Below are 15,771 nucleotides of genomic sequence, written 5' to 3'. Positions count from 1 at the left end.
ACAATAAATAAATAATTTTATTCATGTCTTTCAGGTGTCCTAAATGCGGAATGTCATTCATTCTATCCCAAGAAGTGACGCGTCACGTTCGAAGCAAGGCATGTCAGTTTGAACAAGAGATCCCGACCACCTCTGCACAGTTATGGAGCTGCAGCCAATGTCTCTTCACTACAGACTCAAAAGCAGAGTGCTGCTTCCATGAAGTCCTTCACTCTAAACCGATTACAGAAATCCGTAAAATTGCAGACAAAGAAAAAGTCATCTATAAATACAAATGTCCTAGCTGCCCCAAAATATTTAGAAAGGCGTCATTAAGACACCATTTGAGACAACATACTTCTGAAAGGCCTTACGCATGTACAACATGCAATGCTAATTTCACAAGGCAGTCCAGCTTGGCAAACCATTGTAAAATTGAGCACGGGCCGAAATCAAAAGATAAAATCAAGGAATCAGTAAAGACAAGTGACGATTATAATTGCGAGAAATGTTCAGAAAGATTCTCTAACAGGTGAGTGTTATATTTGCATGTTCGATGTTGAAAGTAATATCATAATGGCTGTCGGAAGTCTGCAACACGCATACATTAAAAATAAAGCACGCAGTGACGTGGCGACATCAATTTGCGATAAAACGCAGTTGCGGCGGATGCGTCCGTGTCAGCCGTCATACAATTCCTTCACAAATATCGGGAAATGTTCGTAATTTGACATGTGCTCGCTTTGATTATACCACCGTCTGATTCCTCCCGATGATGTTTTTATTCTCGACGTCAATAAATTCAAGCGGATGCCCCGTATTTTGAACCTTGGATCAAAATATTAGTCGACGATCTTCGGATTTTATTGTAGGCACGTGTTGCGTGGTTATGTATCGAGGATTTGCGGTTGATGTGCCATTTGATTTGATGGTGCTAAACGGTGGTTGGTTTGTTTGTTCTCGTTATTTATTTGGTAGATGTCACTGTAAATATGGCGGGATTAGGTCGTTAAACAAAGTGGAAGTGAGTGATGACGTGCATTGCTTTCGCTCGCAGTAAATATAGCTCGGTTAGGACTTTCGATGTTGATCGCTAACATTCATGCGACATTTGCGATAGGTAGCTATGTGGGTTTAAATCTGACTAGGTATATATATGTATAATATATAATATATAATGAAGTTTGCACATTTACTAAGTAAAACTTCGCCGCGTCTCTATTAAAACGCAATAAAATTTATTAACAGTTATTTAAAGTACTTACGATAGTTAATCATTATAATAGTTATGTAACGAACTAAATATTGACTTGAAATTCAACGGGCACTAGACTCAGCTAGGCTTGCATACTGCATTAATGCAAGTCGGTGCAATAACGCATAAGATACTGCTGAAGTTGCATCGTCAGCGGTGCAGGGCAGACCATTGTCGCAAGGAAGCTCACGCCGGCTCTCGATGTGGTTACTGAATGCTCCAAATGTTGGGTGCTTATCTGTTTTATATTATCTACCAAACCGCTAAGTATAGCGATAACCTATTGGTGAAGAATACAAACGAGACTCATTTATGTTTTTTAAAATTTTACTTCAATTTAGACATTTTTAATATTTTTGTTAATAGTGTTAGAATTCACCCGACAAAATCGCCAGTTTTTTTGATTTTTGGACGACTTCGGTGGCGCAGTGGTAAAGTGCTTGCCTCTGAAGCGAGAGGTCCTGGGTTCGAACCCCGGTCGGCTCATAATGGAAAATGATCTTTTTCTGATTGGCCCGGGTCTTGGATGTTTTCTATATAGGTATGAATTTGTTATAAAATATAGTGCCGTTGAGTTATCCCATAACACAAGTCTCGAACTTACTTTGGGGCTAGCTCAATGTGTGTGATTTGTTCTAATATATTTATTTATTATTATTTATTTGATAATTCCTATCACCGATTCTCCTATGTGGCAAATATTTTAAACTCTCCTATTTACCGAACCGTTATCTCAAACATCAAAGTTTAAAGACATTAAGAGGCGTGGTGGCACTGCATTAATGCAAGTAGTGCTATAACGGCTAAGATACTACCAAAGTTAGATCTTATACGACTAGCAGCTCTGTATGGTGTTAGCTTGATTGTGATTCATAATAGTCGCATTAGAATCTAATATGTAATAATATAATCTATATATTTATATATATATATATATATATATTGATCGATTTTTTTGCACAGAACATTCTCTACACATGACCCAAGAGTTGAGCCATGCCCCATTGCTCAGTCGCGGTCCGTTGCGGTGGTTGCGACTATGCAGCACGTTTCAATTTTTTCCGTTTTGACACTGACGGGCGTTGATTCGTCGAAAATTTTGTACATTATTCTGCGTTATGAACTGATCAATGGGACATGGCTCTTAGACAATAATACTTCTAACATTAAGTACACTTATTGTACTTTTACATATATATAATACTAATATATATTTTTTTTATATACATATAATACTAGATAAAAAGAGACGTCGAAAGCCAAGGAATAATTATCAGCCACAATCATCGCCCATAGTAAAATGTGGCATAAGGAATTCATAATCGTCTGTTTAGATCATGGAATTAGAAGCAGGTACTGTTGAACGCAGTACGGTTGTACCTACTAATTCCTAATGGTTTAGATAATTGTATTTTTTTTAATCTATGATCTAGCTAGATATTACTTTTTTTCATAAAATTTAAATATTCTTAGCAAGCCTATATAATTAAAAAAAAAAGCAAGCTGTAGAATATAATAAAAATGTTATCAAAAATGTAATTATTCCCGCCATCTCAACCGACATACATATAATAAACTTTATTATTGCAATGTCATAAAGTTTTAAAGCCTAACAGCTAGTTAGCAGATTTCCTAACGGTCATTAGGCCAAAACGAGTGTCCATACTGTCCATCGGCACTCGTCAGCCAGTCCAGTCACATTCCCGCTTCAGGAATGTCTTGGCACTGGACTGAGGATGCCTGCAAGCCTGTTGCTAATTTATTTTTACTGCCGTAACTTAGGGGTTATTTCGTGAAGCGAAAAAATGCGCTATAAATAGGTCTGTGTAAACTGTATCTGTGTACTCGATAAAATGTGTTTCTCTCTCTGTATGTCCTATCACCCTCCCCCTTACAGTTGTATTCCTAATGGGTGAAAAATGTGGCCATAAAAAAATATAAAAAAATTATTTATTTCAGAATGAAACACAAAAACTCTCTTGGCAATATTAATGAAGTGGTTTGCCTTTGCCTTGCCTTGTCCTAATCATGATGTAGGGTATATGGATGTAGATACCCAGCCGCCAGATCCGTGAAAGCTGATGATGATATGTATTGCAGGACTGCATTGGCACGGCACTCGTGCGCAGACGTCGGCAGCCGACGCTGTCCTCACGATCAGTGCGAGTACGTGGCAGCTACTCCAGCACAACTTACCAGGTATATTACTATATTACTACATTTATCTTCAACTAGCTTTTGCCTGCGACTTTCCAAGAAAGTACTTTTTTCTGGGATGAAAGGTAAGGACCCAATGTCTGCCTCTCATCTGAACGTTTTCCTTCCTCAGCTGTAAAATTTAAGGAAGCTATGGTCAGCTTTTTTGGTACCTACTTCACTTCGCACGATCTGCGCCATTCTAATAGTCAGTAAGGATGTCTATAGATACATTAGAAACGATTATTATATAAAGCGAAGAGTAAAAAAAAAAGAAAATTAGAACCGATCCTATTGCCGTGTTTTGACACGGAGCAACGGTGCATAACTCCGCACCATCTCTGATGCCAATTATACACTAAGTCCTACAACATTTTGTCACTTTATAACGTTAGAGCAGTTTAGTGTATGGTGTCTAGATGGCGTTGTATATTTATAGTAAAATAACATAAAAAATGCGCGTACAAATATACCTATATCTATTTAAATATTTTCTTTTTTATTTTTTCAAGGCACAGGCAAGTTCATGGAGACTTTAGTAAACGACATGAGTGCCCATATTGCGATTTCAAGTCAAACCAGTCAAGTCATCTCAAGCGCCATCTGGTATACCATGACGGAGTCAAGCCTTATGCATGTCCTCATTGCGAATTTACTTGCAGATGCCAGGTAAATAATATAATTTTGTATTCCTAAATAAACAGCCAGTTTTTTATTTTTCTCTTTATTATATATTTTTTAATGTCTAGCTGTGTTGGTGCATCTGCACTTTTTTTTCTATTTCCATTGTTCACACTCAGATGGCGTTACGGCGCCTTATTAAAATCATTTGTAACTTCCAGGAAAACCTCAAAAAACACTGTCGTCGTCGACACCCAAGTCTGTATCTCTACAAATGTGACTCTTGTACCTTCGGCACCAACTTAGCCAAGGAACTGCGCTCACATTTGACGGAAACACATCCAGATACGTATTCAGACAATCGGACAGCCATTCAAGCTGTGAAAATGCAATTGTTATCAAATGAAGGCAAACGACTGGAGATTGTAACAGAAGATGATCAAAATGTTGTTCTTGAAAGTTGATGAAACGATTTTCACCAGGGTAGGGTAGGGTGGAAAATAATTTCACTGAACTATTTTAGTGATTTTTTTCATGTTTTATAAACGCGTATATGCAATAGCTAACTAAAAGATGGCGTCACCTACGCTGCTATAGTAAGATTTATGTTTCATTAAAGAACAAGTGAAAACTAATTTATTGTAATATTGTGCGTAGTTATTATAAATAAACAAAAATAGATAATAAATCTTTCATTGATTTTTTTTTTGCTTTCTTACTTGCAATCACTTAAGAATTTTATGCTTGCAACACTCTAAATCCAATGTCATCTAAACAGCCAATCAGCGCAATGCGCGCCGACGAAAATAAAATTATTCACGTCAAAACAGCCCTGGTGCGCGGTAGGTAGTTCTCTGCTGCTTTCATTGTTGAAAATATTATTTCGATCGACCGCTCACGCTAACTGTAAACAATATTTTAAAGAGAACACTTATTACGATTGTTTTAGGCAAATTAAGTAAAAACTAAACATTTATATGCGCAAGATACCTGTTTAAATAAATATGTTTTTCATACTAGTGTCGGTGGAGTGAAAATTTTTAATTGACTTGAATAAAATGGTTGAAATTTGCTACCTGTGAAGCTGAATTTTTAAATTACAACGATTTTACTCCAGAATGTCGCTTAAGGTAAGATATTATATATTTTGATGGCATAAATGTATTGATTTACTAGACAGGAATAATACCGAATGTACGAACAGGAATGTACCGTTACTCACGATAATGTTATTTACAATCCTAAAATTCGCTCTAATTCTTCTTTTCCGTCCACCTTTCCTCCCTTTGGGGTAAAACACTCCAGGTATATTTTCATAAACATTTCATGCTTTTGCCAGGAGTCGTAAGGTTTGTGGTAATATTATTTTGGAAGATAATGTTCACAAAAATATATACACTTATCTAACTATATTATAAAAAATAAGTGTTTGTAAATTTGTTGTGTACACACAAAGTTACCCAGGTAATCATCATACTTACTTAACTAATTTCCAAAATTCTATCACATTATTCCTGAGTTACAAAGGGTACTTTTTATCCTAATATGACACAGCAAATCTAAAATTAAAATGCAGAACCAATTATTTCAAAATTGTTGTTTGTGTTTTTATTTATTTATCATCATCTCTAATTTAATCTCTTTATACAAAAAAGGGGATCACTGTGTTCAGGACTTTTGTATGTAATTAAAATTCTGTTAATTTATTTATTCCATCATATGTCATTAACATCTTCGCAGATACATTGAAATCACTATAAAAAATTTGATGAAATTCCATAAGTCATCTAACTAAACCTAATATCTAATAAAAAATGTAGTGACAACAATCTTGAATTTTGCTAATCATTATATTTTTAAAATTAAAATTAAGTATGTCTTACGATTATTATACTTGAACAATATTTACAATTCATGATTGTACCTTTTGAAAGTTATTATATTTAATTATTCTCCAATTGTATTATCTCTCATATATGAGGAAGTTGGCTGAGATTCTCAAAGGATAATCAATTTGCCTTCTTGTTCCATACTTGCTGGAGAAATCAATAAAACAATTAATTTCATTCTAAAAGTCTCATCAAATGAATATATTTGGTGTCTCAGTCATATTTGCTTGTTGCTGGTTTTATTCAGGGCTGTGAGGCTGCATAGCCCGGGATCAGTGTAAAAAGAAATTGAGATTCGCCTGTGATTTTACAACCGGCCGCCTGCCATATCAGACTTTCTTGGTAATATTATTTTTACCATTTGTTCATTAATCTAGCTGTCTAGGCTATGTGTCTCTTAGTAGCCTCGTACGACATCTACGGTAGGTGGTAGTATGGAGTAATACTATTCACTGAATGAAACACACACACACACATATCAACTTTCTTGGCATTATTAATGGAGTGGCCTTCTCCGTTTCACACACAAGTTAATAATCAATAAGTGTGCAGGTTTCCTCACGATGTTTTCCTTCACTGGTAGTAATTGATGGTCGATAAAACAGGGGTCAGATTGGTATACAAACTTATGTAGCACGAGTAGGAGTCGAACTTGGGACCTTTCGATCCACAGGCGGGCGTCTTAACCATTACACCACCACCGCGGCGTTTCTCTTCAAAACCATTTGCTCAGTGAAGACTTACCTATTTGTTCATTGATTATCAACATTTTTGTATTTTTATTTGTTACCTCTTATACCTATTTACAATGTAAGATATTACATTTTACCTTCTTTCTCTTGCAAATTGTACAACATTTCCAAAAGATAAATAAATAACAACATGTTTATTGCTACTTATACTTAAATCCGCAAGTAACTAAGTATAGCTATTTCTTTGACAATTGGTTCGTGGGGTGGGTTCCATATTTAGCTCGCCAGCCGGCAAACCAGTCGCGCAGCCTCCGAGTCACTGAACCGCACGTCTGCTATCCGGTGACATTTTGTTGGTAGCAAGGGTTGAAAAATATTTAGGTACCTACTTACATATTCCTTTAGAAAAATCAAACACCATCCAAAATAAATACAGAGGTTATAGAATGTTAATATATACTTGTATTTACTTATTATGCTCGGGATTTCCTGGTAATTTCGGTTGCAATTTCTTCCTTGAGCTGAAAAAAGGAGTGACGAAGACGAATTAAAGCAGTTGCTCACGGTTGCTTTGTATTTTCTTGCAAAAGTTCAACTCGATTTGCAAATTGGTTACAGACCCAATCGATTTGCTATATTTACGATCGAGCTGAAATCCAAGATTACCGATTATCGTCTTTCCTTTTAAATGGGTTTCAGTAGTTAGCCAAAGTCAAAAGTCAGTTCAGAATTTATAAATAAATATATATATATATTTACAAATCAAATCACACAGATTGAGTTAACCCCAAAGTAAGTTCGAGACTTGTGTTTTGGGATACTAACTCAACGATATTATATTTTATAACAAATGCATATATAGATAAACATCCAAGACCCGGGCCTAGCAGAAAAAGTACATTTTCTATCGTGACCCGACCGGGGATCGAACCCGGGACCTCTCGGTTCAGATGCAAGCACTTTACCACTGCGCCACCGAGGTCGTCGTAAGAAATTGGACCGTCACAAGCATTTTTTCACATCATATTCATCATATTTTAAGCTATACATAATTTCTATCACGGCAGAGTCCGTCATGCTTAGTAGGTACCTATCAGACACCGCGGAAAATTTGTCCGTTTGCAACTCAAAAAATAAATAATCCCATCCATATATGAGTAGCTTTTACTATCTTCTTACCGTGTCGATATTTAAACCCAGCGGCAGCGGAGATTCCAAGAATCCTATATCCGAAGACAGGAGCTAGACCGGTTCTATTTGTTTTCGCGAATAAATCTCCTGGTTAAACACCTAGCGAGCAAATGTGGACATTTATTAAACGTACATTCACCTTAGGATGTCGTGTTTGCTCGTTACTGGCACTTAAATTTACTTTATTGCAGCCATTTACTATATCTTGCATAAAACTTGACAATTATGATATTTATATGGTTAAGAGAAGCTCCAATTAGCGAATTATAGTGTTTGTAATTGTAACATACTGCTACAAAAGAAAGAAAAATGCTTTTATGGTGCAGAATATGTAAAGAAATTCTGTGTTGCAATAGATACCTATTCCCTTCGATTGATGCTTTTTCGCTTCTTCCTATAGGGCTCAATAACGCTTACAAGCAATAACCTGATACCTAGTCATGAAGATTTGAATTGCCATTAAACTGAAAAGGTTAAAGTTAACCATTACATAATGCTTGTAGCATATAGTATAGGTATATTTTGTACATAAATATCGCTTCTGTTTTATGTATGTATGTATGTATGTATGTATGTATGTATGTATGTATGTATGTATGTTCTGTATCACAAATAGATATAGTGACTCCTGAGGAAGGTTTAGGGGTATGCTTTATTATGTTTTTATCCGAGTGAAGAATAAAAATGTCAACGATTGAGATAATAAAATACTAACGTAGATAATACTGTTCAATTATGTCAACATTCCCAAAATCCATTGAGATTTATTCAATATCCAATTTATCGTTAAATTTAGCCACCCGATCTGTCTGGATTTAGGTCTAGACTCGCCCGATTTAGCCAAACACGTTTCAGACGAGTTGTGAATGCCAACCGCTTGATATATGGCACACTGAATTTATATATAAAGATATATTGGACGCAGAAATCAAGCTTGGATTAAACACGTTCCTCGAAATCTTGATTTATTGAAGGGGTTTTGTAAGGTACTGGATCCAAGGATTTTCTGAGAGAAATTCATTCTACCAGACTCTCAGCGAAAACGGTGAATACGGTGAATATATATATATATATATACAGCTCCAACGGCTTTTCCAGTTGACCATATCTCGGTTTAAACCTTAAAAATAACTTTACTAATTTTTAGGGAGGTTCTTTTGCTTAATTTTTAAAGCCATTTAGACACAGATTTAGAATAGGTATTCAGTGTGAATAAAGCACAGAACTTTATATCTAGAGTGAAGTGTGGAGCATTAGTGCCTGGTTGATATAAAACCAGTAAGAACTTCCCTAAAAATTAGTAAAGTTATTTTTAAGGTTTAAACCGAGATATGGTCAACTGGAAAAGCCGTTGGAGCTGTGGGTTTAAAGACAATGTTTTGGACATTACGCTGATAATCATATTTGTTGTCATAGTATATGGGTCAATCCTTTTCAGTCTGTCAGTCAATCTCCTTCGGTGAGCTGTTGTTTCCGTTTAATAAAAAAGTAAGTGCAATGCAATAAAAATAATTCATCGAAACAGGTAGTTTGTAAAACGCCTAAGAAAATCGATGGAGATTTCTTTCCTGGATCTATCAACGTATAAGGTAGTATAAGCAGCTGTAGCTTATAGCAGACTTTAATGCGCCATCTTATTACTGGACACGAGCATAAATTACCCCATATGTGCGGGCAGTGAGATCGATTCGCAGAAGCAAACCTCTTCCGAGGTCTAGTTAGCATTACTTGTTTTAGGAGCCTGTTGCAGAAATACCTCCTTTTACTAATCTTTTCGCTGCTCGATGAATTTAACGCCTACTTTTTGACATCATAAGTTTTTTTTTGTGTATCGTTTGGGTCGCGGGAAAACGATGGATGATGCACAGGACCGTAGTAAGCAGTGGGTTGATGTAGGCCGAAAATGATGATTTTTGTAGATACTTTTCAAAGGAGACTCGGGAAAATATATGTCTATGGTTGCTCAGTATCACTAGCTTAATTTAGTAATTAATTGTAAGTTCGTTCTTTGAATAGGCAGCTAGTGTATGGCTGTACGCACCTAAATTAACTATCCCTTGTACTTGAGTAGCCTGAAGCAGTTTCCTCACAGATATTTGCATCATTAGCAGGGTAGTGTATAGGTTTACTGCCATAGCACAGCATAATAAAGAGTACTACGTAGCCATAATGGACAGAAAGTGGATATTGTTATATAGCTTTGTGATTTATCGCTCGCAACAAACTTCATATTTGTCGATTAAAACGGGAATAGTGAGAAAAATAAAGTTATTTTGTGTGAGACGAATGTCCATCATTGTCTCCATATGATTGTCCAACGTCGTATTATAACTAGCCGATTTTCGTACTATGTTCTGAAAAAGTTTGAGAAAGTAACCGTGAAAACGCTCAGATGAAAGAGAGAGAGAGAGAGAGATCTCTTTGTCTGGTTTATATGCTTTGATTGATGACTATGATTCGAAAAAGCTTATTAAATGATGAATAGCTAATCATAGCAATAATTGTTTTAGAAATTCTTTATGAATTATCTCGACTAGTCCAAACTGCTCGAAAATATTGCAGCTGGTGTGACTTCATTTCCTAGAACTACGGCCATAAATGCGCAAATTCTATATTTTCTTGATATACTTACGCCATAATGTTGCGTGGCTTACGGTGGGAAAATCGTTTGAAACTGTGTTTTCTGGTCACCATTTTATGATAATTGTACTTTCGCAATTGATTTTATTTTTCTTATAATGATTTCATCTCGCATTATGGAATATTAGTTTGTAGTGATTGAACATTGTAGAGTTTTTTTCTCACCTGAAAAAAGAAGACAGCAATTCTTTGTACGAATACCAAACAATTGTCAGGTAAAGTGGCATCGTTGATCTTCTTTAGACGCATTTCAGTAACGTTATTTAGTTAAGCTACAATACAACCGTAGGTTCCTTTCCCATAGATAATAATTACCAACAACAGCATTCACCTAGGAAGCTAAAAGTACATGCAAGACCACAGGTGCTTATTACCAGCTGCTGAATTAACCGAGTAAGGAAGCCATACAAGTTGTAATCGCATCGATACGGAAACTGATCGTATCGAAATAACCAGATGGGCTTGTTTTCCACCCCAACAACTATAAGAAAAATGTACCAATCAGCAGCTAGAGCATACGTTTAAAGCTCGGGGATGATGCTTTATTGTCTTTGTGGAAACTAAAAATCGACTGGACCTCTTCCAAAATGATCGTGCTAGTCAGAAAATGTGTTTGTAATAGTATTTTCCCATATTCTGTTTACTTCTTTCGAATAAAGTACAAATTTTGACAATTATGTTACCACGATATTGCCATAAAATGTTCGTCATTGATCAAAATATTAATGCGTGTGACGTTGTTACCTTGCTTAGACTGACCATGACCTCCGTGAGACGTATGATATAATACAAATAGGATATGCATCTCGACCAAATAAAGCATTTTCCTTAATTGTCTCCTTTTGTACAAGTTGTTGTAGATCATAATCTGATTTAAACGGAGTATATGCATACGCAAGAATGAATTGCAATGTGCAAATTTTAAAAAATAAGACATTGTAACAGATTTTTTTTTTTCAAAATTAGCTAGTAATCTGATTGCCGATTTTTACTTCTTCGACATGGTGACTCGTTATCCATATTTGCCTGTGCAAAATTTTAAGTCATCTAAAAATAAAGACAAATCAATGTTTGCCACCAATTGTCCCGAGCATGAAGATATTATTTACTATGACGTGATCCGTTACGCAATCTACATATTTAACTTGTGCCGCTTGTGTCTTGTCATAAACTTTATGCGCTCCTTCGAGTCCCTTGTCAAACGCCAGTTTTCCTTCGTAAACGCCCTTGAGTTTATGACAACCTGTTACTCTACAATATATGATATCTGGTTTTCATCATGCTATTTATAATACTGTTCTAGTTTGTAATTTTGCGTTTGCAAATGGTTTTGATCATATCTTATCCGTTATTAGAGTCGTTTTGTGTAATTAAATACGTTTTTGGCAGTGTTAATAGAGTTATGATTGACATTGTGATCTCAATTAAGAAAGGAGATAAAAGTTTTATTATGTATCTTCATTATCGTTTGTTTTATAATATCAAGACATTATATTATGACGGTGGCGCAGTAATAAAGTTCCTCTGAACCGAGAGGTCCCGGGTTCGATCCCCTGTCGGGTCATGATGGAAAATGATCTTTTTCTGATTGGCCCTAGTCTTGGATGTTTATCTATATATGTATTTGTAAAATATAGTATCGTTAAGTTAGTATCCCATAACACAAGTCTCGAACTTACTTTGGGGCTAGCGCAATCTGTGTGATTTGTCCTAATATATTTATGTATATTCTCAAAATAACACATTCTCGAAATATCTTATCTTATCTTGCATTCTTCATTATTATTCTTATTTATTCGTTTATTGAAATAAAATAACCTTGCCCTGGGCTTTTGATTCTATACGTTGATAATCAAGTTAATATTAATTGACTTATAAGTTACTTAATGACATCAGCTATTTATATTATCATCTATTGGATTCAAAAAGTTATTATATAAAGATTTATTCATCCTTTTTTGCTACTGTTTAAATTTAAGCGTGTTAATATGTGCGTCACACACGCTAGAGTGACAACATGGTGTAACCACGTTTCTGTTCCGTGAGTGTGACAGAAAGTCGGCAACTCGGCACCGGCGTCGGTATCGGTATGCAACAAGATTCATGAAAGTCACGGTACTAATATATCAAAATAGGTAAATTAAATATAGTTTTATTATCTTCACTACGTATTACATTATAGTGATTTATACGTGTAGAGCTCTCTTTACTCTGATTAAAAAAAAAAATTGACGGGCAGGATGCACTACAGTATCGGGTCGTGTCGCCAGTCTGTCGCGTCGGGACCATCGATCGCCCCTGGAGTTTCAGGAGCAAAGGTCAAAGAACCAATATCGACGCTGCACTTGTTTACCGCACAAACTGCAATATCTTTCATCAATTGAAACCAAAATTTAATGTAAATGTTGTATAACTTCTAACCACGGGAATTTACTTCGTTATTTTTGTATATTTCATTTGCCATTCAGATGTGATAAGCTAGATTAATTAATCTCTTGATATATGAAGATTATTTATCGATACGTATTTTCTCTTAACTTTTGCGCATTTTTATACCTATTTATTTTAAAATTAATATAATACATGTTTATATGCATATATAATAAAATGCCATAAAGGATTATATATATATATATATATTTATCTCATTCTTAGATTTCGTCTGTCTCTATATTATTTCGGGTTAAAAATTTACGTGGATACTTTTCTCAAAGCAGAAAATTCCGCAAAAAGACGTTATGTTTTTCTAATTGCATAACAAGATCACGGTAACAAATCAACATCGAAATTCTTGTTGATATTTAAAATGAACAGTTGAACGTTCTGGCATCACCGAGTGCATATGTTGATAGAGCAGCCGAGCGTGGGACGTCGCCAGTCTGCCGCTTCGTATTGACCCGTCGAGCAGACTCCAACCAAGATAAATTGGCAAACAAATAAATCTGACACATGAATTCTTGCTGGGTCTTCTGTTCGGGTTAGAAGCTTTTGGCTATTATATAGAGTTAAGATGTGTAGAATCGCAAATTAGATTATTATTTTTTATATGAAAAATAAAACTACGAATCACGATAAGTCGTAAAATAAAAGTTGCTTGTTTATTATTTATTTTAATAAAACTATGTAGAGAAATAGACTAAACTATGTAGAGAAATAGACTAGATCGCGATCGGTCTAGCTGGTAATGTTATTTGGCGGTTCGAGTATTTGCGGACGCAATTTTTAGGCTTTGCTTTTATTCAATAAATCAAGTATTATAAGGCTTCCACCGAAGTGGTGCCATCAAAAATACATAAGACTCATTTGAGTGTTCCCCTCCACGGAAATCTTTAGTAAAAGGCGAAAGATTTATGCGTGTTGAAGGGAAACCAGAGATATCATAGAATGGAATCCCGTCCGACCCCACTAATTCATAAAAAATCTTGACTGCGCGTTTTAACATTACACGTTTTTGCGCAGCGCCATCTAGTGAGCAATCTTTTTAAATGGGTTACAAATACGCTACTTCAATATGAATAATTGTTATTTCTTAAAATTAAGTTCAAGAAAATTATCCATTCTATCAATGTAACTAATTTAGCCATCAAGTTGTAATATAATTTACATTCTAATTACACTTCCTTATTAACAAAGCCGGGTAAATTCCAAATCTAACTCAACCTCTATCAAGAACGGAAACATTTCAGCTTAATTCATTGGTGCCTTCCAAAGGTCACAGAAAAGTGTAACAGCACCATGTCATGCCATCTTTATCGAGCTTATTCGAAAGTCTAGTCATTATTTTTTATGTCTCTTTCGCGATTGACGTGCGTGTGCGACCTTGGAGGTGCTAATTAGTGAAGTTTGTTGTAGATTACGAAATATTTGGACTGTAATAGTACAAGTATCATTGACTGGTTTGGTTATAAATAGTTAAACAAACCCATCGCCTCTATATTTTGATATTTATTATAATGATTAAATCATTTGTACCTCTATAATAATTTTTCTATAAATAAGAATTCAAAGGGTGAAAATTTAACTGGTGGTGGAAGGATGTGTTAGGAACTTTGAGTCAGTCTTTTAGGTTTTCTTGGTTTTGTATATTTATGCATTTGAAAAAATAAAATATTGTATTTCTGAAATTTTTATTGGTTTCATAATTAAATTTGTTAATTTACATTTATTTTTGCTTAAAACACACATAAAAATTCCAAGACTCGTTTATCGGAACATAAATTGTAATTTGTCCCTTCGATGGCCCTGTTTGTCGGTCACTAAACATGGCAATATGTGACGCCATCAAATTCACGGTGCAAATACATTTAGGCCATGATCGGTGCAAATGAACGTTAATAGGTATTGAGATAAACAGTTTTAAAATTCCGTTAGAACATTTTAGTGGGTGCCAGTTTTATACAATATTAATTTCTAATGTAATATTTATATTCGTGTTTATTTATATTTATTTTTCTATAGTCTAATATGCTTGTATGTTCCTCATAAAATTGTTGTCGGTCGCTAATGGAGTCTCGCTCTTTGATGTGGTTCAGAGGAAGCGTTTAGACGATTTCCTTTTTAGAATTTGTACTATTTCCAAATTTCCTTTCCGCTTCGTTTCCTTCGTCGTATCTCTAAAATAGATTGATTACTTCACAGGGAATGTTTTTATTATACATTCGTTGAGCTGTCTTATCGTAGTGAACACCGTGGTAGACGCGTGCAAAATCTATCAGTATAAGTATAAAAAACTTGCAGCCATGTTATGATTATTATAATTTACAGATTAGATAGATTAATCGTAGGTTGCGGTTGCACGGAAACTTTTCTAAACCTTTTCATGTGTAAAGAAAAAAAAGATTTATCACACGGTAAAAAAAATGACTAGCACACTAATGATCACTATAATCTTTCTACTATTATTAATAGTTTGACGAGTTATGATAAAAAGAACTTATTCCTCATTCGTTCGCCACATAACCTTGCCGTCCTAAATCTGGCATTGATGCCAAGAATCGACCTATTTATTGCAGAAAGTGAAGGTTTCTCCGAATCATTTTCCTTATATTTTAACTCACTACTGTAACGGTAAAAGTTTGCGATATTTTTCGTGTTCAACTTAATTCAGCTCCCTCGCTCGAACTTTGAGCGGAGTTAGATTGTTTTCTATTCATAAAGTTGTCTCGAGCTAAATCCTTACTTCCATTATTTGTATTCATAAAGTCTTTCTGAATAATATTAAAAAATCGTATCCATTGTTTCGCTGTAAATTTTAACGCTTACTGAAAAATGCGGGTAAAGTATGCTTTTTCGAGTTAAATCAATGATT

At 35.0% G+C, this 15,771-nt stretch overlaps 2 protein-coding genes and 1 non-coding gene across 3 annotated transcripts in view; 2 read left to right on the top strand and 1 right to left on the bottom strand.

Moving 5' to 3' along the window:
* The window catches only part of LOC128683796 (zinc finger protein 91-like), a 28,333-nt gene extending 23,605 nt beyond the window's left edge, over positions 1 to 4,728 (top strand). The window contains exons 3-6 of the mRNA XM_053769754.1: positions 35 to 511; positions 3,335 to 3,433; positions 3,943 to 4,099; positions 4,273 to 4,728. Of these exons, the coding sequence (XP_053625729.1) occupies positions 35 to 511; positions 3,335 to 3,433; positions 3,943 to 4,099; positions 4,273 to 4,515 (976 nt within the window). The 3' untranslated portion in view covers positions 4,516 to 4,728. The remainder of the gene's footprint in view (positions 1 to 34; positions 512 to 3,334; positions 3,434 to 3,942; positions 4,100 to 4,272) is intronic.
* Positions 4,729 to 4,851: 123 nt separating this feature from the next.
* The window catches only part of LOC128683428 (uncharacterized protein), a 30,144-nt gene continuing 19,224 nt past the window's right edge, over positions 4,852 to 15,771 (top strand). The window contains exon 1 of the mRNA XM_053769065.2: positions 4,852 to 5,181. Within this exon, the coding sequence (XP_053625040.1) occupies positions 5,170 to 5,181 (12 nt within the window). The 5' untranslated portion in view covers positions 4,852 to 5,169. The remainder of the gene's footprint in view (positions 5,182 to 15,771) is intronic.
* On the bottom strand, positions 13,728 to 13,840 carry LOC128683998 (U5 spliceosomal RNA). Its single transcript, XR_008406343.1, has one exon. It is a non-coding gene; the product is annotated as a U5 spliceosomal RNA (small nuclear RNA).

The sequence above is a fragment of the Plodia interpunctella genome, chromosome 3 (assembly GCF_027563975.2).
Source record: "Plodia interpunctella isolate USDA-ARS_2022_Savannah chromosome 3, ilPloInte3.2, whole genome shotgun sequence".
Lineage (NCBI taxonomy): Eukaryota > Metazoa > Arthropoda > Insecta > Lepidoptera > Pyralidae > Plodia > Plodia interpunctella.
Note: the sequence above shows the minus strand (reverse complement) of the source record. Positions and strands in the feature narration are given on the sequence as shown.